This window comes from Zea mays, chromosome 2 (assembly GCF_902167145.1).
Source record: "Zea mays cultivar B73 chromosome 2, Zm-B73-REFERENCE-NAM-5.0, whole genome shotgun sequence".
In the NCBI taxonomy this organism is placed as follows: Eukaryota; Viridiplantae; Streptophyta; class Magnoliopsida; order Poales; family Poaceae; genus Zea; species Zea mays.
This window is the reverse complement of record NC_050097.1, coordinates 195,376,269-195,398,015: the sequence shown is the minus strand read 5'-3', so window position 1 is coordinate 195,398,015 and position 21,747 is coordinate 195,376,269. Positions and strand designations below refer to the sequence as shown.

The window sequence follows — 21,747 nt, the reverse complement described above, 5'->3', positions numbered from 1 at the left end:
GCAAGCGGTGTTGACTGCCTCCGCCCAAAACCGATCCGAAGTTTTGTACTCATCAAGCATGGTTCTTGCCATGTCCAATAGAGTTCGATTCTTCCTCTCCACTACACCATTTTGTTGTGGAGTGTAGGGAGAAGAGAACTCATGCTTGATGCCCTCTTCCTCAAGAAAGCTTTCAATTTGAGAGTTCTTGAACTCCGTCCCGTTGTCGCTTCTTATTTTCTTGATCCTTAAGCCGAACTCATTTTGAGCCCGTCTCAAGAATCCCTTTAAGGTCTCTTGGGTTTGAGATTTTTCCTGTAAAAAGAATACCCAAGTGAAGCGAGAATAATCATCCACAATAACTAGACAGTACTTACTCCCGCCGATGCTGATGTAAGCGATCGGGCCGAATAGATCCATGTGTAGGAGCTCCAGTGGCCTGTCGGTCGTCATTATGTTCTTGTGTGGATGATGAGCTCCAACTTGCTTTCCTGCCTGGCATGCGCTACAGATCCTGTCTTTCTCAAAATGAACATTTGTTAATCCTAAAATGTGTTCTCCCTTTAGAAGCTTGTGAAGATTCTTCATCCCAACATGTGCTAGTCGGCGATGCCAGAGCCAGCCCATGTTAGTCTTAGCAATTAAGCAAGTGTCGAGTTCAGCTCTATCAAAATCTACCAAGTATAGCTGACCCTCTAACACTCCCTTAAATGCTATTGAATCATCACTTCTTCTAAAGACAGTGACACCTACATCAGTGAATAGACAGTTGTAGCCCATTTGACATAATTGAGATACAGAAAGCAAGTTGTAATCTAAAGAATCTACAAGAAAAACATTGGAAATGGTATGGTCAGGTGATATAGCAATTTTACCCAATCCTTTGACCAAACCTTGATTTCCATCCCCGAATGTGATAGCTCGTTGGGGATCTTGGTTTTTCTCATAAGAGGAGAACATCCTTTTCTCCCCTGTCATGTGGTTTGTGCACCCGCTGTCGAGTATCCAACTTGAGCCCCCGGATGCATAAACCTACAAAACAAATTTAGTTCTTGACTTTAGGTACCCAAACTGTTTTGGGTACTTTGGCATTAGAAACAAGAACTTTGGGTACCCAAACACAAGTCTTTGACCCCTTGTGTTTGCCCCCAACAAACTTGGCAACGACCTTGCCGGATTTGTTAGTCAAAACATAGGATGCATCAAAAGTTTTAAATGAAATGCTATGTTCATTTGATGCATTAGGAATTTTCTTCTTAGGCAACTTAGCATGGGTTGGTTGCCTAGAACTAGATGTCTCACCCTTATACATATAAGCATGATTAGGGCCAGAGTGAGACTTCCTAGAATGAATCTTCCTAATTTTGTCCTCGGGATAACCGGCAGGGTATAAAATGTAACCCTCGTTATCCTGAGGCATGGGAGCCTTGCCCTTAACAAAATTTGACAATCTTTTAGGAGGGGCACTTAGTTTGACATTGTCTCCCCTTAGGTAGCCAATGCCATCCTTAATGCCAGGGCGTCTCCCATTATAAAGCATGCTACGAGCAAATTTAAATTTCTCATTTTCTAAGTTGTGCTCGGCAATTTCAGCATCTAGTTTTGCTATATGATCATTTTGTTGTTTAATTAGAGCCATATGATCATGAATAGCATCAATATCAACATTTCTACATCTAGTACAAATAGTGACATGCTCAATGGTAGATGTAGATGGTTTGCAAGAATTAAGTTCTACAATCTTAGCACGAAGTATATCATTCTTATCTCTAAGATTGGCAATTGCAACTTTGCAAACATCAAAATCTTTAGCCTTAGCAATCAAATTTTCATTCTCTAATCTAAGGCTAGCAAGAGAAATGTTTAATTCTTCAATCCTAGCAAGCAAATCATCATTATTATCTCTAGGATTGGGAATTGAAACATTACAAACATGAGAATCAACCTTAGCATTTAAACTAGCATTTTCATTTCTAAGGTTGTCAATCATCTCACGTCAAGTGCTTAGCTCACTAGACAATTTTTCACATTTTTCAACTTGTAGAGCGTAAGCATTTTTAACCTTAACATGTTTTTTATTTTCCTTGATTAGGAAGTCCTCTTGGGAATCCAAGAGATCATCCTTCACATGGATGGCACTAATTAGTTCATTTAATTTCTCCTTTTGTTCCATGTTAAGGTTGGCAAAAAGAGTACGCAAATTATCTTCCTCACTACTAGCATTATCATCACTGGAAGACTCATATTTAGTGGAGGAGTTGGATTTAACCTTCTTCTTTTTGCCGTCCTTTGCCATGAGGCACTTGTGGCCGACGTTGGGGAAGAGGAGTCCCTTGGTGACGGCGATGTTGGCGGCGTCCTCGTCGTCGGAGGAGTCGCTAGAGCTTTCGTCGGAGTCCCACTCTCGACAAACATGGGCATCGCCGCCCTTCTTCTTGTAGTACCTCTTCTTCTCCTTTCTTCTCCCCTTCTTGTCGTCGCCCCTGTCACTATCACTTGATAATGGACATTTAGCAATAAAGTGACCGGGCTTACCACACTTGTAGCAAACCTTCTTGGAGCGGGACTTGTAATCCTTCCCCCTCCTTTGCTTGAGGATTTGGCGGAAGCTCTTGATGACGAGCGCCATTTCCTCATTGTCGAGCTTGGAGGCGTCTATTGGTTGTCGACTTTGTGTAGACTCCTCCTTCTTGTTCTCCGTCGCCTTGAATGCGGCGGGTTGAGCTTCGGATGTGGAGGGATCATCAAGCTCGTTGATCTTCCTCGAGCCTTCGATCATGCACTCAAAACTTACAAAATGCCCGATTACTTCCTCGGGGGTCATTTTAGTATATCTACGATTACCACGAATTAATTGAACTTGAGTAGGGTTAAGGAAAATAAGAGATCTTAAAATAACCTTAACCACTTCGTGGTCATCCCACTTTACGCTCCCGAGGTTGCGCACTTGGTTCACCAAGGTCTTGAGCCGGTTGTACATGTGTTGTGGCTCTTCCCCTTTGCCAAGCCGGAACCGACCGAGCTCCCCCTCGATCGTTTCCCGCTTGGTGATCTTGGTGAGCTCGTCTCCCTCGTGCGCGGTTTTGAGCACATCCCAAACCTCCTTGGCACTCTTCAACCCTTGTACTTTGTTATACTCCTCTCTACTTAAAGAGGCAAGGAGTATCGTTGTTGCTTGAGAGTTGAAGTGCTCGATTTGGGCCACCTCATCCTCATCATAATCTTTATCCCCTACGGACGGTACCTGTGCACCAAACTCAACAACATCCCATATACTTTTGTGGAGTGAGGTTAGATGAAATCGCATTAAATCACTCCACCTAGCATAATCTTCACCATCAAAAGTTGGTGGTTTGCCTAATGGGACGGAAAGTAAAGGTGCATGTTTAGAAATGCGAGGATAGTGTAGGGGGATCTTACTAAACTTCTTACGCTCTTGGCGTTTAGAAGTTACGGAGGGTGCATCGGAGTCGGAGGTTGATGTTGATGAAGTGTCGGTCTCGTAGTAGACCACCTTCCTCATCCTCTTTTGCTTGTCCCCACTCTGACGCGGCTTGTGGGAAGAAGATTTTTCCTTCTTCTCTTTGTGGTGAGAAGAAGATTTCTTCTCCTTCCCTTTGTTGGAGGAGATCTTCTTCTTCTCCTTCCCCTTGGTGCGGGACTCTTCCGATGAAGTGCTCCCGTGGCTTGTAGTGGGCTTTTCGCCGGTCTCCATCTCCTTCTTGGCGTGATCTCCCGACATCACTTCGAGCGGTTAGGCTCTAATGAAGCACCGGGCTTTGATACCAATTGATAGTCGCCTAGAGGGGGGGTGAATAGGGCGAAACTGAAATTTACAAATATAAACACAACTACAAGCCGGGGTTAGCGTTAGTAATAAAGAACCGAGTCCGCGAGAGAGGGCGGAGAACAAATCTCAAGCGAATAAGCAAGTGAGACACGGAGATTTGTTTTACCGAGGTTCGGTTTTTGCAAACCTACTCCCCGTTGAGGAGGCCACAAAGGCCGGGTCTCTTTCAACCCTTCCCTCTCTCAAACGATCCACGGATCGAGTGAGCTTTCTCTTCTCAATCACTTGGAACACAAAGTTCCCGCAAGGACCACCACAAGATTGGTGTCTCTTGCCTCAATTACAAGTGAGTTTGATTGCAAAGAAAGGATCAAGAAAGAAGAAAGCAATCCAAGCGCAAGAGCTCGAAAGAACACAAGCAAATCACTCTCTCTAGTCACTATTGTGTTGTGAGGAATTTGGAGAGGATTTGATCTCTTTGGTGTGTCTAGAATTGAATGCTAGAGCTCTTGTAGTAGTTGGGAAGTGGAAAACTTGGATGCAATGAATGGTGGGGTGGTTGGGGTATTTATAGCCCCAACCACCAAACTTGACCGTTGGCTGGGTTGTCTGTTCGATGGCGCACCGGACAGTCCGGTGCCCCCTGCCACGTCATCACTGCCGTTGGATTCAGACCGTTGGAGCTTCTGACTTGTGGGCCCGCCTGGGTGTCCGGTGCACACCGGACAGGTACTGTTTGCTGTCCGGTGTGCCAGTATGGGCGACTCTGACTTCTGCGCGCGCTGCGCGCGCATTAAATGCCGTTGTAGGTAGCCGTTGGCGCGAAGTAGCCGTTGCTCCGAGGATGCACCGGACAGTCCGGTGCACACCGGACAGTCCGGTGAATTTTAGCGGACTAGCCGTTGGAGTTTCCCGAAGCTGGCGAGTTCCTGAGGCCGACCTCCCTTGGCGCACCGGACACTGTCCGGTGTACACCGGACAGTCCGGTGAATTATAGCGGAGTTGCCTCTGGAAATTCCCGAAGGTGACGAGTTCGCGCTGGAGTCCTCTGGTGCACCGGACACTGTCCGGCGGTGCACCGGACACTGTCCGGTGTACACCGGACAGTCCGGTGCTCCCAGACCAGAGGGCCTTCGGTTTCCACTTTGCTCCTTTGTTGAATCCAAAACTTGGTCTTTTTATTGGCTGAGTGTGAATCTTTTACACCTGTATCATCTATACACTTGGGCAAACAAGTTAGTCCAAAGATTTGTGTTGGGCAATTCAACCACCAAAATTATATAGGAACTAGGTGTAAGCCTAATTCCCTTTCAGCTGGGTCGTGCGCTGGGCCGCCTTGAGTCGCGGTATTGGTTCCGCAACCGAAGAGGCGCGGTGGTGGCGCAAGTGGCGGTGCAGTTGCTTCCATGCAGCATCTGGCGCGCCGGTTGCGTGACGCGTGGGCCTGGGCCTCCATGCTGGCGTGTTGGGAGTCGGAGAAGCGCGTCCACCTGGCGCGGTTGCATGCCGCCTGCATGGCTGCCCGCCCCTTCCGCCCGTTGGTCTGGGCAAAAGTGGGGGGTCGCTTGTAACTGCTGGGCGGTTGTGTGCGCCACGCGCGGCGGTTTGGCTTCTTCTGCTCTGAGCCGGTTTGCATGACATGCGGGACCCAGCCCCCGCGCCGCAGGGGAGGGCCTTGGAGCGTGTTGGAGAAGACTCAGCCCGTGACGTTTGGGGGCGCACGTAGGGAGAATTGCCTTTAAAAGGAGGGTGACCCCTTTCGGAGGGCGACCATGTCTTCTTCCTCCCTTATGTGTCGTGTCTTTCCACCTTCCAAGCCCCCGGATGGGGGGTACCCGCCGTCTTTCCGCCTCATCGTTGGAGGAACGCAACTCCGTGGGAGTTGGTACCTTTCAGCCATCGTTCGGCTTCAAGGATTTTCATCATGCAGCCCGGCTGCACCCCTCCACCGGCGGTCACCCAAGATGGTGACCTCCGGCTTGATGGTGGGGGAAAGCGAGCCGGGCTGCGGCCTCTGCCCCTCCCTCAGCCTCAAGGATTTTCATCACCAGGGCTGGGGAGGGGAGTGTGCCGAGTTGAGGTCGGCCCCCGCGTGGGCGGCGGCCCGCTCCTTCACTCAGTGATCGGAGGGAAGGGCGGTCGTCGTCCGTGGCGCTGGCAGCTGCACCGTGCCTGGCTCTCGGACGCGAGTGGCTTCGGAGCCGCTCGCGGCGCCGGCGTCCGCCACGGCAGCTTGAAGAGGTTCTTCTGCCGGCGAGATAGCCAAGGCCGGCCACGGACCGACCTTCAACTCTACGGCCTTCTGCCCGTCCTTGCCTCACAAGTTTTGGCATGGGCGGGGGCCTCCTGGCAGCAGCATCCGCCCTGAGGTCAGTGCTGCCGCTGTTCGGCCCCCCGGAGCAGAAGTCGTCGTCGTCGTCGCTGCTAGAGCAGGTGACGGCGCGCCGTTCGTCGGTCTTCCGTTGCTCCGCAGGCCTTCCCCCACGGAGTGGGGTTGTTCCTACCTGCGGAGGGGGAACCGGAGTTCCGTTTGTAATGGCACTTTGAATGCCAGTGTTTTTGTTCATTGTGGTTGTCGAGGCCTGAACATGTATGTAATTTCGGCACGGAGCCGTGTCTTTTCCTCATTTTCGAGCACTAAGTCTCGCCTGTTGATTATCTGAACCGCTTCACCAAGCATGAATCGCCCCGTGTCAAGGTGACGAGTGAGGTATCCGTATCTCGGAGGCGTAGGAGTCCCTCGGCTCGATCGGCCTTGTTGTCTGAGGCTCCTCTAGCTTAGTTAAAGAGACCCCTTGGCCGCTCTTCGATGAGCCGAGGCCAGGGGTAGCGATATCAGCACGAACAGAGGCGGAGTTGGCTCGAAAATGAAAACCTGGTTGGCCGGAGCCTAGCCGGGTTGTCCGTCAGCGGGACCGACGCCAGAGTTGATCAGCCGAGGCCTCGGACCGGGCTGGCGCCCTTGGAAGATGGTCAGCCGAGGCCCCTGGGGTAACCGGCCGAGCCGCCTGCTTGGTCCGGATTCCCGGAGAAGTCCCTGGACCGCGTCACCGTCCGAGGCTGGGACGGACCTCGCTGAAGGTGTCGTCGAAGCCGAGGGTGCTACAGCCCCCTTCCAGCGTGAAGACCCAAGCCTGCAGGATCAGATTGCCTTGTAGCGTGTGCCTTCTGCGGCCGCTGAGGCCAGAAAACACACCCTCGCTGCGTTGTAAAGCTGCGTCTCCTTTCCTCCTATTTCGAGCATCTGGACCTTTTGTCGGTAACAGGGGTGTTTGTGCGAGCGAGAGTTGCTTCTCGCGGAAGGTGATGAGTGAGGGATCCGTATCCCGGAGGCGTGGGAGTCCCTCGGCTCGGTCGGCCTTGCCGCTTACGCGTACTTTCACCCGTCCATGAGGCCCTGTCACCGATCCAGTCGAGAAGGCTTGAAGGACCGCTTCGGCAGAAGAGCTTCCGAACGTAAAGACTTGTTCGGTCCGCGGAATCACTTTATCCGAACGCGAGTTACTTATCGCAGAAGGTGATGAGTGAGGTATCCGTATCCTGGAGGCGTAGGAGTCCCTCGGCTCGGTCAGCCTTGGCTGCTTACGTGTACTCCGTCGTTTTCAGGATCCGCTTTTCGAAGTAGTCAAAAAGCACGAAAGATATTCTGCTAAAAGAGATCTTTTTTCGAGGAAAATTTCGACGCAGAGGCCCCCCCCTTTTAGCCCCCGAGGGAGGGTCGGGCCTTGCCGAGGCGAGGCCGACCCTTCCTTGATGACTAAACTTTGCGTGGGTGCGAGGTATATGAACAACTTGAAAACATCTTAAGGGTAGAAGCGACGTAGCTGTTTGATGTTCCAAGCGTTGCCGTAGATCTCGCCTTGATTGTTGGCCAGCTTGTATGTTCCGGGCTTCAGAACTTTGGCGATGACGAATGGCCCCTCCCAGGGGGGCGTGAGCTTGTGCCTCCCTCGGGCATCTTGCCGCAGCCGAAGCACCAGGTCGCCCACCTGGAGGTCTCGGGGCCGGACCCCTCGGGCGTGGTAGCGTCGCAGGGACTGCTGGTACCGCGCCGAGTGTAGTAAGGCCTTGTCCCGAGCCTCTTTCAGCTGGTCGAGCGATTCTTCTCGGCTAGCTTGGTTGCTTTGATCGTTGTAGGCCCTCGTCCTCGGGGAGCCGTATTCCAGGTCAGTGGGCAAGATGGCCTCGGCCCCGTAGACCAGGAAGAACGGCGTGAAACCCGTGGCTCGGCTCGGCGTTGTCCTCAGGCTCCAGACCACCGAGGGGAGTTCCTTCATCCATCGCTTGCCGAACTTGTTGAGGTCGTTGTAAATCCGGGGCTTGAGCCCTTGTAGAATCATGCCGTTGGCACGCTCTACTTGCCCATTCGACATGGGATGAGCCACGGCGGCCCAGTCCACCCGGATGTGGTGATCCTCGCAAAAATCCAAGAATTTTCTGCTGGTGAACTGGGTACCGTTGTCGGTGATGATGGAGTTTGGGACCCTGAAGCGATGGATGATGTTGGTGAAGAACGCCACCGCCTACTCGGACCTGATGCTGTTCAGGGGTCGGACCTCGATCCACTTGGAGAATTTGTCGATGGCGACCAGCAGGTGCGTGTAGCCCTCGGGCGCCTTCTGCAAGGGACCGACGAGGTCCAGACCCCATACAGCAAAGGGCCAGGTGATGGGTATCGTCTGCAGAGCCTGAGCGGGCAGGTGGGTCTGCTTCGCATAGAATTGGCACCCTTCGCAGGTGCGGACAATTCTAGTGGCGTCAGCCACCGCCGTTGGCCAGTAGAAGCCTTGCCGGAAAGCATTCCCGACAAGGGCTCGAGGCGCTACATGATAGCCGCAAGCCCCCGAGTGTATTTCTTGCAGGAGTTCCTGACCTTCGGCGATGGAGATGCATCGCTGGAGGATGCCCGAGGGGCTGCGGTGGTAGAGCTCCTCCTCATCGCCCAACAAGACGAATGACTTGGCGCGTCGCGCTACCCGCCGAGCCTCGGCTTGGTCGAGGGGTAGCTCTCCTTGGCGGAGATATTGCAGGTACGGGGTCTGCCAATTTCGATCAGGCGTGGCCCCGTTCTGCTCCTCCTCGACGTGCAGTGCCTCGCCCTCGAGGGCCGAGGGTACCTCAGGCTGAACCGAGGATGCCTCGGGCTGAGCCGAGGGTACCTCGGGCTGGACCGAGGGTGCCTCGGGCTCGGGCGTGTCGTTGATCTTGACGGAGGGTTGATGCAGATCCTGGGAGAAGACGTCCGGGGGAACCGTCGTTCGCCCCGAGGCTATTTTCGCCGGCTCGTCCGCAGTCTCGTTGTAGCGCCGAGCGATGTGGTTAAGCTCGAGCCCGTAGAACTTGTCTTCCAGGCGCCGAACCTCATCGCAGTAGGCCTCCATCTTCGGGTCGCGGCAGTGGGAGTTCTTCATGACTTGGTCGATGACGAGCTGCGAGTCACCGCGGGCGTCGAGGCATCTGACCCCTAGCTCGATGGCGATCCGCAACCCGTTGACCAGAGCCTCGTACTCAGCCACATTGTTGGACGCCGGGAAATGGAGGCGTAGCACGTAGCGTAGGTGTTTCCCGAGGGGCGAGATGAAGAGCAGGCCCGCGCCGGCTCCCGTCTTCATCAGCGACCCGTCGAAAAACATGGTCCAGAGCTCCGGTTGGATCGGAGCCGTCGGCAGCTGGGTGTCGACCCATTCGGCTACGAAGTCCGCCAACACCTGGGACTTGATGGCCTTCCGAGGGGCGAACGAGATTGTTTCGCCCATGATTTCCACCGCCCACTTTGCGATCCTGCCCGAGGCCTCTCGGCACTGGATGATCTCCCCCAGGGGGAAGGATGACACCACATTTACCGGATGAGACTCGAAGTAATGTCGCAACTTTCGCCTCGTCAGGATCACTGCATACAACAGCTTCTGAACTTGTGGGTAGCGGATCTTGGTCTCAGACAGTACCTCGCTGACGAAGTAGACTGGCCTCTGAACGGGCAATGCATGCCCTTCTTCTTGCCTCTCGACCACAATCGCGGCGCTAACCACCTGAGTGGTCGCGGCGACGTAGACCAAGAGGGCTTCTCCATCAGCTGGGGGCACCAAGATAGGCGCCTTTGTAAGGAGCGCCTTTAGGTTCCCGAGAGCTTCCTCGGCCTCAGGGGTCCAAGCGAAACACTCGGTCTTCCTTAAGAGGCGGTACAGAGGCAGACCTCTTTCGCCGAGGCGTGAGATGAAGCGGCTCAGAGCCGCGAGACATCCCATGACCCTCTGTACGCCTTTTAAGTCCTTGATGGGCCCCATGCTGGTGATAGCTGCGATCTTCTACGGGTTGGCTTCGATGCCTCGCTCGGAGACGATGAACCCCAAGAGCATGCCCCGAGGCACCCCGAAGACACACTTCTCGGGATTGAGCTTGACGCCTTTCGCTTTGAGACATCGGAATGTCACTTCAAGGTCGGAGAGGAGGTCGGAAGCCTTCCTTGTCTTGACTATGATGTCATCGACGTAGGCATCGACTGTGCGACCGATGTGTTCGCCGAACACATGGTTCATGCACCGCTGGTACGTCGCGCCCGCATTCCTCAAACCGAACGGCATGGTGACATAGCAGTACATGCCGAAGGGCGTGATGAAAGAAGTCGCGAGCTGGTCGGACTCTTTCATCCAGATTTGGTGATACCCTGAGTAGGCATCGAGGAAGGACAGGGTTTCGCACCCAGCAGTGGAATCCACGATTTGATCGATGCGAGGTAGAGGGTAGGGAACCTTCGGACATGCTTTGTTGAGACCAGTGTAGTCTACACACATCCGCCATTTCCCCCCTTTCTTCCTCACAAGCACAGGGTTGGCAAGCCATTCGGGATGGAATACCTCTTTGATGAACCCTGCTGCCATTAGCTTGTGGATCTCCTCGCCTATCACTCTGCGCTTCTCCTCGTCGAATCGGCGCAGAGGCTGCCTGATGGGTCGGGCTCCGGCCCGAATATCCAGCGAGTGCTCGGCGACATCCCTCGGTATGTCGGGCATGTCCGAGGGACTCCACGCAAAGACGTCGGCGTTTGCGCGGAGAAAGTCGACGAGCACTGCTTCCTATTTGGGATCGAGCCCGGAACCGATCCGGATCTGCTTGGAGGTGTCGCCACTGGGGTCGAGAGGGACGGCCTTAACCGTCTCCGCTGGCTCGAAGTTGCCGGCATGACGCTTCACGTCCGGCACCTCTTTGGAGAGGTTCTCCAGGTCGGCGATGAGGGCCTCGGACTCGGCGAGGGCCTCGGTGTACTCCACGCACTCCACGTCGCATTCGAACGCGTGTTTGTACGTGGGGCCGACGGTGATGACCCCGTTGGGGCCCGGCATCTTGAGCTTCAGGTAGGTGTAGTTGGGGACGGCCATGAACTTCGCGTAGCATGGCCTCCCCAGTACCGCGTGGTAGGTTCCTCGGAACCCGACCACCTCGAACGTCAAAGTCTCCCTTCGGAAGTTGGAGGGCGTTCCGAAGCAGACGGGAAGGTCGAGTCGTCCGAGGGGCTGGACGAGCTTCCCAGGGATGATCCCGTGGAAGGGCGCAGCGCCTGCTCGGACGGAGGACAGATCGACGCGCAGGAGCCTGAAGGTCTCGGCGTAGATGATGTTGAGGCAGCTGCCCCCGTCCATCAGGACCTTGGTGAGCCTGACGTCGCCGATGATGGGGTCGACGACGAGCGGGTATTTCCCCGGGCTCGGCGCGTGGTCGGGGTGGTCAGCTTGGTCGAAGGTGATGGGCTTGTCGGACCAGTCTAGGTAGACTGGCGCCGCCACCTTCACCGAGCAGACCTCCCGGCGCTCTTGCTTGCGATGCCGAGCCGAGGCATTCGCCGCATGCCCACCGTAGATCATGAAGCAATCGCGGACCTCGGGGAACTCTCCTGCTTGGTGATCTTCCTTCTTGTCGTCGTCGCGGGCCCTGCCACCCTCCGCGGGTGGCCCGGCCCTGTGGAAGTGGCGCCGAAGCATGACGCACTCCTCGAGGGTGTGCTTGACGGGCCCCTGATGGTAGGGGCACGGCTCCTTGAGCATCTTGTCGAAGAGGTTAGCACCTCCGGGGGGCTTCCGAGGGTTCTTGTACTCGGCGGCGGCGACAAGGTCCGCGTCGGCGGCGTCGCGTTTCGATTGCGACTTCTTCTTGCCTTTCTTCTTGGCGCCGCGCGGAGTAGACGCCTCGGGGGCCTCTTCCGATGGGCGGCCCTGGGGCTGCTTGTCCTTTCGGAAGATGGCCTCGACCGCCTCCTGGCCAGAGGCGAACTTGGTGGCGATATCCATCAGCTCGCTCGCCCTGGTGGGGGTCTTGCGACCCAACTTACTCACCAGGTCGCGGCAGGTGGTGCCGGCAAGGAACGCGCCGATGACATCCGAGTCGGTGATGTTGGGCAGCTCGGTGCGCTGCTTCGAGAATCGCCGGATGTAGTCCTGGAGTGACTCTCCCGGCTGTTGCCGGCAGCTTCGGAGGTCCCAGGAATTCCCGGGGCGCACGTACGTGCCCTGGAAATTGCCGGCGAAGGCTTGGACCAAGTCATCCCAGTTGGAGATCTGCCCCGGAGGCAGGTGCTCCAACCAGGCGCGAGCAGTGTCGGAGAGGAACAGGGGGAGGTTGCGGATGATGAGGTTGTCGTCGTCCGTCCCACCCAGTTGGCAGGCCAGGCGGTAGTCTGCGAGCCACAGTTCCGGTCTCGTTTCCCCCGAGTACTTTGTGATAGTAGTCGGGGGTCGGAACCGGGTCGGGAACGGCGCCCGTCGGATGGCCCGACTGAAGGCCTGCGGACCGGGTGGTTCGGGCGAGGGACTCCGATCCTCCCCGCTGTCATAGCGTCCCCCACGCCTGGGGTGGTAGCCTCGGTGCACCCTTTCGTCGAGGTGGGCCCGACGGTCGCGACGATGGTGTTCGTTGCCGAGGTGGCCCGGGGCCGCAGGCGCGGTGTTGCGCGTGATCCCGGTGTAGACCGAGGCTTCCCGCATGAATCGGGAAGTCGCGACATGAGGTTCCGAGGGGTATCCCTGCCTCCGGGAGGCAGAGCTCTCGGCTCGTCGGACCGCAGCGCCTTCCAGGAGATTCCTGAGCTCTCCCTGGATTCGCCGACCCTCGGTGGTTGATGGCTCCGACATCGCGCGGAGGAGCATCGTTGCGGCTGCCAGGTTCTGACTGACTCCGCTGGATGCGGGTGGCGGCTTGACCCTGACGTCGTTGGCGACGTGGTGCTGGAAACCTTGGGGCAGGTGACGTATTTCTCCGGCCGGGGGTTGGCCCGCCCATACCTGCCCGACGTCCCGGCGGATCGTCTCAAGCGCTCCTGCTCCCTCGTCGAGCCTGGCCTGCGCCCCGCGGACTTGCTCGAGCTGTGGGTCGTGACCCCCCGCCGGAACGGGGACCACACCTAGCTCTCGCGGGATGTCAGCGTGAGGCACCGGCCTAGGGTGATCACCGTCCTCCGGCATGCCGAGATGGTTGCCTTCGGAGGGATCCCCTAGCTCGACGTGGAAACATTCGCGGCTTGGGCCGCAGTCCTCGTCATCAAGGCTGCGGCTACCGTCGGAACAGTCGGAGAGGCAATAGTCACATGCGGTCATAAAGTCCCGCATGGCACTGGGGTCGCCAAATCCAGAGAAATCCCAACAGATGCTGGGATCGTCGTCTTCCTCGGACCCAGAGGGCCCGTAGGTCGAGACGTCCGTCAATCGGTCCCAAGGCGACCACATACGAAACCCCAGAGGGGTTGCACTCGCCTCAACGAGAGCGCCCGCCAAAGCAAGGTCGCTAGGCGGGTTGAGGCCGAGTCGAAATGACGTAAGATGGGAATCAGTCAGTACCTTTTGGTCGACGAGGAGCGACATAGTCACGTCGGGGACTGATTGCACCGTCGTCTTAGGTACGAGGGCGACGTCCTGCAAGCCCTCCGCGAGCGCGCTGGCGTCGTCCACTTGCTCGGGATTGGTGTGTCGCGGGGGGACGGCGCTCGCCTTCGTCTCAAGCGCGAGGTCGACGCCCGACGCGCCCCCCGTTGGGGCGATGGGGACGTCGATTCGCTCGACAGCCGACGAAGCGCGGCCTCCCGCTTGGCCTTGGTTGCCCCGCCTCCTCCTCCGTTGGCGGGAGAGAGGACGGGGCGAGCTCGAATGTTGTTCTCCCACCACGCGGGGAAGATGTCGTTGATTCCGCCGCCGGCGGGCGGGTTGTCGGTCGCCATTGTCGTTGTCGCGCGGCGGTGGAAGGAGTATCATGTCGTAGCTGCCGTCGAAGGACATGAACTCAAGACTCCTGAAACGGAGCACCGTCCCGGGCCGGAGAAGTTGCTGGAGACTGCCCATCTGGAGCTTGACGGGAAGCTGTTCGTCAACACGCAGCAGGCCCCTACCTGGCGCGCCAACTGTCGGCGTTTCGAGACCGGGGGGTCCCTAAGCCGACGAGTGAGTGTGCCGCGTGCCCCAGCCCAGATGGGTCGAGCGCGTGGGCGAGCGCGAAGGGGGGAAAGCGAGGTGGCCGGAGACGGGCGTGAGAGAGGTGGAAATCCCGCAGCCTTCGTGTTCGTCCCGCGCCCAGGTCGGGTGCGCTTGCAGTAGGGGGTTACAAGCGTCCACGCGGGTGAGGGAAGCGAGCGGCCCCAAGAGAGCGCCTGTCCCGCCCTCGTCCCCGCGCGGCCGACCTTCTCTAAGAAGGCCCTGGTCCTTCCTTTTATAGGCGTAAGGAGAGGATCCAGGTGTACAATGGGGATGTAGCAGAGTGCTACGTGTCTAGCGGAGGGAGAGCTAGCGCCCTAAGTACATGCCAATGTGGCAGCCGGAGAGATCTTGGCACCCTGTTGGTGTGATGTCGTGGCTGTCGGAGGAGCAACGGAGCCTAGCGGAGGGACAGCTGTCGGAGCGGTTGAGTCCTTGCTGACGTCCCCCCTGCTTCCGTAAGGGAGCTGAGAGCCGCCGTCGTCACAGGGCTAGCGGGGCGCCATCATTGCCTATCTGGCGGAGCTAGCCAGATGGGACACCGGTCTTGTTCTCTGCGGCCCGAGTCGACTCGGGGTAGGGTGATGATGGCGCTTCCTGTTGACGTGGCGGGCCTGTGCCCTAGGTCGGGCGACGTGGAGGCTCCTCCGAAGCCGAGGTCGAGTATGTCTTCCATGGCCGAGGCCGAGCCCGAGCCCCTGGGTCGAGCGAGGCGGAGGTTGTTCGGCAGAGGCCAGGGCGGAGTCCGAGCCCTGGGGTCGGGCGAAGCGGAGTTCGTCGTCTTCTGGGGCTGAGCCCGAGTCCGAGCCCTGGGTCGGGCGGAGCGGAGTTCGTCGTCTTCCGGGGCCTAGCCCGAGTCCGAGCCCTAGGTCGGGCGGAGCGGAGTTCGCCGTCTTCCGGGGCCTAGCCCGAGTCCGAGCCCTGGGTCGGGCGGAGCGGAGTTCACCGTCTTCCGGGGCCTAGCCCGAGTCCGAGCCCTGGGTCGGGCGGAGCGGAGTGCGCCGTCTTCCGGGGCCTAGCCCGAGTCCGAGCCCTGGGTCGGGCAGAGCGGAGTTCGCCGTCTTCCGGGGCTTAGCCCGAGTCCGAGCCCTGGGTCGGGCGGAGCGGAGTTCGCCGTCTTCCGGGGCTTAGCCCGAGTCCGAGCCCTGGGTCGGGCGGTGCGGAGTTCGCCGTCTTCCGGGGCTTAGCCCAAGTCTGAGCCCTGGGTCGGGCGGTGCGGAGTTCGCCGTCTTCTGGGGCTTAGCCCGAGTCCGAGCCCTGGGTCGGGCGGAGCGGAGTTTCCTATGGCGCCTTCGGCAAGGCCTGACTGCCTGTCAGTCTCACTCTGTCAAGTGACACTGCAGTCGGAGTGGCGCAGGCGGCGCTATCCTTCTGTCAGACCGGTCAGTGGAGCGGCGAAGTGACGACGGTCACTTCGGCTCTGCCGGGGGGCGCGCGTCAGGATAAAGGTGTCAGACCACCTTTGCGTTAAATGCTCCTGCGACTCGGTCGGTCGGCGCGGCGATTTAGTCAGGGTTGCTTCTTAGCGAAGGCAATGCCTCGGGCGAGCCAGAGATGTGTCCGCCGTTAAAGGGGGGCCTCGGGCGAGACGGAAATCCCTCGGGGTCGGCTGCCCTTGCCCGAGGCTAGGCTCGGGCGAGGCGTGATCGAGTCACTCGTATGGACTGATCCCTGACTTAATCGCACCCATCAGGCCTCTGCAGCTTTATGCTGATGGGGGTTACCAGCTGAGAATTAGGCGTCTTGAGGGTACCCCTAATTATGGTCCCCGACACGACTGATAAGACCGATAAATCGGTCATTGAATTGATAAATCGACAATACGTGTGAAGAAATCAAACCACTTGTCATTTAGCAAATAAAATATATTGAGATCACAAAGTTTAAAGAAAAGATTGCCCAAATGTTATCACAAGTTAAAAGATTTGAGGCTAAAAGAAAGAAAATCCTCAAAACCTAACTACTAGAGGCCACCAGTTTATCTCTAACTAAGACCGATTAATCGACTATTCGGTAAAATCAATTGCTTTTTATTTTTTTGAAACTTGTTTGATTTTTAGTTTAAAATACGTAGTGTGTTTTCAAATTTGGTTTCAGGGAATATCTTAAAACAATCCATAGTATTTATAGAAAAGCCGACATCAAATTTGTTCAGAATTTATAAAATATCCCAAATTTAATTGGGTAAACCGGTGATATGGTTAAACCGTCATGGACGGATTACTGATTAATCGGTCGGTTAGCTGGATTTATCGATTGGTTTGATAATTTTTACTCCACATAGTCAGATTCTTATAAAAAAACTTAGAAGAAAAAAAGTTTAACTAAACAGACCCATAGATGGGAGTGATTACCATTTTTCAAGCACCGACGAGAGAATCTATCCACCATATACGATGATCGGCGCACGATTGGAGTCCGAGTCCTGGAAAAGCCAGGCCCAACGGACGGTGGCGGGTTGATGCCGTCTAGAAGCTTCCACCCAGCCTCGTGGCCCACCGTCAGCCACAGACTTGCCCTGGTGAGAAATCACAGAAATGCCCCTGGCCACCATTTCTTTCCCCTCTCCCAAGCCAGTGCCGCGGACCGCGAGGGTTTTAAGAGAAGGCGGCGGCGCCGTTCACTAGGGTTTTTCCTGATCTCGCCTCCTCCTACTTCCCGAGCCACACACGCTGCCGCCGTGAGCCGCCGCCCACAAGGCTTAGCACCAACCATGGCCTTCGGAGCTCTCGTCACGTCGAGGCTGGTCAGGTCCGGCCACACCCTTGCATCTGCCGTTGCCCAGGTCCGTGCCACCTTTGTTCCCGTGAACCTGCTCTTTTCTTGCAGTTCGTGCGCCTTGGTCAAGGTCAATTTATGGCGTTTTGCCGTTTTCGCGCTGTCCTAACGATGTTAGATTGATCCGATGTGTTGATCTGTTCCCTGCTTTTGCCATTGATTAGGGTCCCGTTGCCCAGCGGATAGCACCTCCTCTGCTCTCCAGGCTTGGAGCAGTAGCTCGTCTTCTCAGGTAATTACGAACTGGAGATGTTTTGACATCAGTAGTTCCCTATCCATGGCAATTTGTTTCGTGCCTTTGCGGCGCCTAAGTTAATGTTCTGCATGCAGCACAAAGCCAGCCGCAACAGATGTCATCGGTATCGATCTAGGCACAACGAATTCCTGCGTCTCCGTCATGGAAGGAAAGGTACATTTTTCCCCAGTCCACTCTGAAATCTTCCATGTGACCATGTCCACTCTGAAATATGCCATTTTCCGTTATTTGTAAATGTGGTGTCGCTGTATCCATCCGTAGTAAATGTCGTAGTAGATGTCAATCATATTTACTTAACGTCACGTAGCTTCAAATTGCTGCAAATTGAGTACATGTTCAATGAGTTCTGTTTATGATGCTACTAGTCAGGAAATGATGGATGGATTTGCTTGTGTAGACACCACGGGTGATTGAAAATGCAGAAGGCGCGAGGACGACACCCTCCATTGTTGCCAAGAATCAGAATGGTGACCTGTTGATTGGTATCACAGCGAGCCGGCAGGCAGTAACCAATGCCCAGAACACAATCCGTGGGTCAAAGCGTCTGATCGGTAGGACTTTTGATGACCCACAGACCCAGAAGGAGATGAAGATGGTGCCTTACAAGATTGTCAAGGCGCCGAATGGTGATGCCTGGGTCGAGATGGGTGGCCAGCAGTACTCCCCTAGTCAGATTGGTGCATTTGTTCTCACTAAGATGAAGGAAACTGCAGAGGCTTACCTTGGCAAGACAGTCTCTAAGGCTGTTATTACTGTCCCAGCTTATTTTAATGATGCTCAACGCCAGGCTACCAAGGATGCTGGTAGGATTGCTGGACTGGAAGTTATGAGGATTATCAATGAGCCCACTGCTGCAGCTTTGTCTTATGGAATGAACAACAAGGAGGGCCTTATTGCAGTGTTTGACCTGGGTGGTGGCACATTTGATGTGTCAATCCTTGAGATATCAAATGGGGTTTTCGAGGTAATTTTCTTCTCATATCTTGCACAGATTCTCTATGCAGATGTTGAAATTGGTGTAGTAATTCTTAATTCTGACACCTTGTTCAGGTCAAGGCAACCAATGGTGATACTTTCCTTGGTGGTGAGGATTTTGATGGTGCACTGCTTGAGTATCTGGTTAGTGAGTTCAAGAAGTCAGACAACATTGATCTGAGCAAGGACAAGTTAGCACTGCAAAGGCTCAGGGAAGCTGCTGAGAAGGCCAAGGTTGAGCTTTCGTCCACTATGCAGACTGAAATCAACCTCCCATTTATCACTGCTGATGCATCTGGTGCAAAGCACTTCAACATTACCTTGACCAGATCTAAGTTTGAGTCTCTTGTGAGCAATCTCATTGAGAGGACTCGCATCCCTTGTGTGAACTGCCTCAAGGATGCTGGCATCTCTGCTAAGGAGATTGATGAGGTCCTACTGGTTGGTGGTATGACTAGAGTACCAAAGGTCCAGGAGGTTGTTTCTCAGATATTCAATAAGCCACCAAGCAAGGGTGTCAATCCTGATGAGGCTGTTGCCATGGGAGCTGCAATCCAGGGTGGCATTTTGAGGGGTGATGTGAAGGAGCTCCTTTTGCTGGATGTCACACCTCTCTCCCTTGGTATTGAGACCCTTGGTGGCATCTTCACAAGGCTAATTAACAGGAACACCACAATTCCAACCAAGAAGAGCCAGGTCTTCTCTACCGCTGCAGATAACCAGACACAGGTTGGAGTTAAGGTGCTTCAGGGTGAGAGGGAGATGGCTACAGATAATAAGCTCCTTGGTGAGTTCCAGCTTGAAGGCATTCCACCAGCCCCAAGAGGCATGCCCCAGATCGAGGTTACCTTTGACATTGATGCCAATGGCATTGTAAAGGTGTCAGCTAGGGACAAAGCCACAGGCAAAGAACAAGAAATCACCATCAAGTCTTCTGGTGGTTTGTCAGAGGTCGAAATTGAGAAGATGGTGAAGGAGGCCGAGCTACATTCTCAGAAGGACCAGGAAAGGAAGTCTCTTATTGATCTCAAGAACTCTGCAGATACCACGATCTACAGCATTGAGAAGAGTGTCAGCGAGTACAAGGACAAGGTCCCTGCTGAAGTCACCAAGGAGATCGAGTCTGCTGTCTCTGATCTGAGGGCAGCTATGGCTGAGGACGATCTGGACAAGATCAAGCAGAAGCTGGAAGCAGCAAACAAGGCTGTTTCAAAGATTGGAGAGCACATGCAACAAGGTGGCGGCAGCGGCAGCGCTGGCGGCAGCGGCAGCAGCAGTGGAGGAGACCAGACTCCAGAAGCTGAGTACCAGGACGCAAAGGAAGCCAAGATGTAGGTCGAACCTCCATCAAGTCTCTAGTTTTTGCATGTGCCCATTTAGGAAGTAAACTTACCTACCTCCGATTTCTTAGTTTTCTGTGAGGGTTAAGAGGACTGTAATTTTTGTTGCCAAATTTTGGGTCACGGATAAGATAAATTGAGGGGAACGGACCCATACGTTAATTGAACCATTTATATACTCCCGACGGCCTCTCAACTATTGTTTGTTGATCTTGGTTGTGTCGATAATAGGAATTATTTATATGGTTAACATACTTTGCTAGTTCAGTGTTCTACCTGCACATTGCAGCAATGCATATGCACTGGACACTGCAGTTATCCGTTGCTTCATTTGAGCAACGAAGTCCAGGAGAAATATTGCTCGCATCTTTGCGTTTTTATTCATGTCTATAATGTAAAAAATAGAATAACATATGGATCCTACGGAATCATTTTACAGCAAAAAAGAAGAAGCGTGCAGTATCTATCTGTTATGTAGAATGAGGTAATGAAATGTAATAGTTCCTCCTTTCCAAAACAGTAGTCGTTTTTAGCTCTTGGTTTTCATGTCTACATTCAAAAAATGGATGAAAATGAATCTATACACATATATAAAACACATACATTAAGTATTATATGAATCTATCTATTAATTAATTAAAACAATTTTAGTTTGGGACAGATGAAATATTATTTACAGTGCCTAGCTAACGCCCTGATACCTTTTTCATTCACTTAATGAAAAAAAAAGCTAACGCCCTGATTCCAAGCACATGGCAGCTATGCTGAAATTTCAAGGAGTAACAGTCGAGTTGGCTGTAGACAGCAACTTGTCCAATTCTTCCGGATTCTCATGTCCCCATGGAGGGGGGCATGAGCATGATCTTCCCCAACCTATCAAGCCTATCTGCAACATCCTTCACCGTTGGGCTATTCACACCACTCATCTCCAAGCACACAGCTCCGCTAACTCTGCAATCTCCTCCGGATACTCGATGTTCCCCCTGTTCTTCTTAAGCATGTTTCCCTACGTCGCATACAAAATCCTCATCGACAGACTCATGCCGTGCTCAGGCCCTCGTCTCCTTGTCGAGCTCTTTCTTGTGCTGCTCGTGGTCGTGGATCGTCACGGCTATCTCGTCTCCTTGTCGTTCTCGGACCAGGTAGGTGTGTGCCAGGCAGTCTCCTCCCAGCAGGGAAGGGAATTTTCCCTAACGCAACTTGTCCGGCGACCTTACGTACGTACGTACCAACAGCCGGCACCATCTAGGTTGACCTTTGAATTTTCACGCAAGCGCCATCGGTCATGTTTCTCTGTGGTGGTGGTGGGCATAAGGGTGGTAATGGATTGTGATCCATATGGTTCTTCACAAAATGTCAAGGCCCTAAATAAATTATAGTTCAAAAATAACTAGAAATAAAGCCCGATCCTAATCCGACTTGATCCTTAAATCTTATAGTGCAAAATTTACAGCCCATTGTCAGCCCTAGGTGGGCATGAACATGTGGAATTCCAGAGTGCGTTTTCGCATATTCCAGCCCAGACCAGCCCAGCCCAATAGCATGCTCGTTCTACGCGCCGGAACAGGCAAAGCAAGGCAGTGAACTAGCGCGCGTCATGACGTGAAGTCATCACTTCCGATCCCTTCGAATCAGTACACACGCTCAGCTCTCGCTCCTCTCCTGCGCCGTTCCTCCATTTATCTCCTCACAACAACTCAACAGGCAAACGATGCCCGGCCTGTAGTTTTAGCCAGGAAAAAAAAGAGAGAGAGACGCTTTCTCGGAGGCGACACCGACCATGCGCGGCTCCTGCCTGACAACTGCACAACGGACATGTTTGTTTTCTCCAAACCAAACCAAACCAAACCAAACCAACACGGCAACACCAACGAGCAACTCACACGTTCACAGGAGTGCTCCACGGGCTGCCTGCCCCCACCACTTTCACTTTCACCGCATTCATTTCATCGTCGCGCGCCCGCCGGCCGGGGCCCCGGGGCGGCGGACGAAGGACTTGAAGCCGCGGCAGTTACTTCCTCCTCTCTCTCTTTGTGTCTGTCTCTCCCCTCTTTACTCGGGGTCTTTACTCCATTGTAGCGCCCGGACCAGGCTACCCCACGAAGGAGACGGACAACATCATCCCTCATCGCAATGCAATGCAAATAGCGGAACACAACACAACACACGGGCGCGCCT

The 21,747-nt window shown here is 54.5% G+C and overlaps 1 protein-coding gene across 1 annotated transcript; it reads left to right on the top strand.

The window, feature by feature from the left end:
- The first annotated feature begins 16,785 nt into the window (after positions 1–16,785).
- On the top strand, positions 16,786–19,739 carry LOC100286241 (heat shock 70 kDa protein). The gene is given in 5 exon segments (NM_001159129.1): positions 16,786–17,005; positions 17,163–17,230; positions 17,329–17,407; positions 17,652–18,218; positions 18,305–19,739. Coding segments are annotated over 5 exon segments (2,046 nt in total). The 5' UTR covers positions 16,786–16,933; the 3' UTR covers positions 19,565–19,739.
- The last annotated feature ends 2,008 nt before the right edge of the window (positions 19,740–21,747 follow it).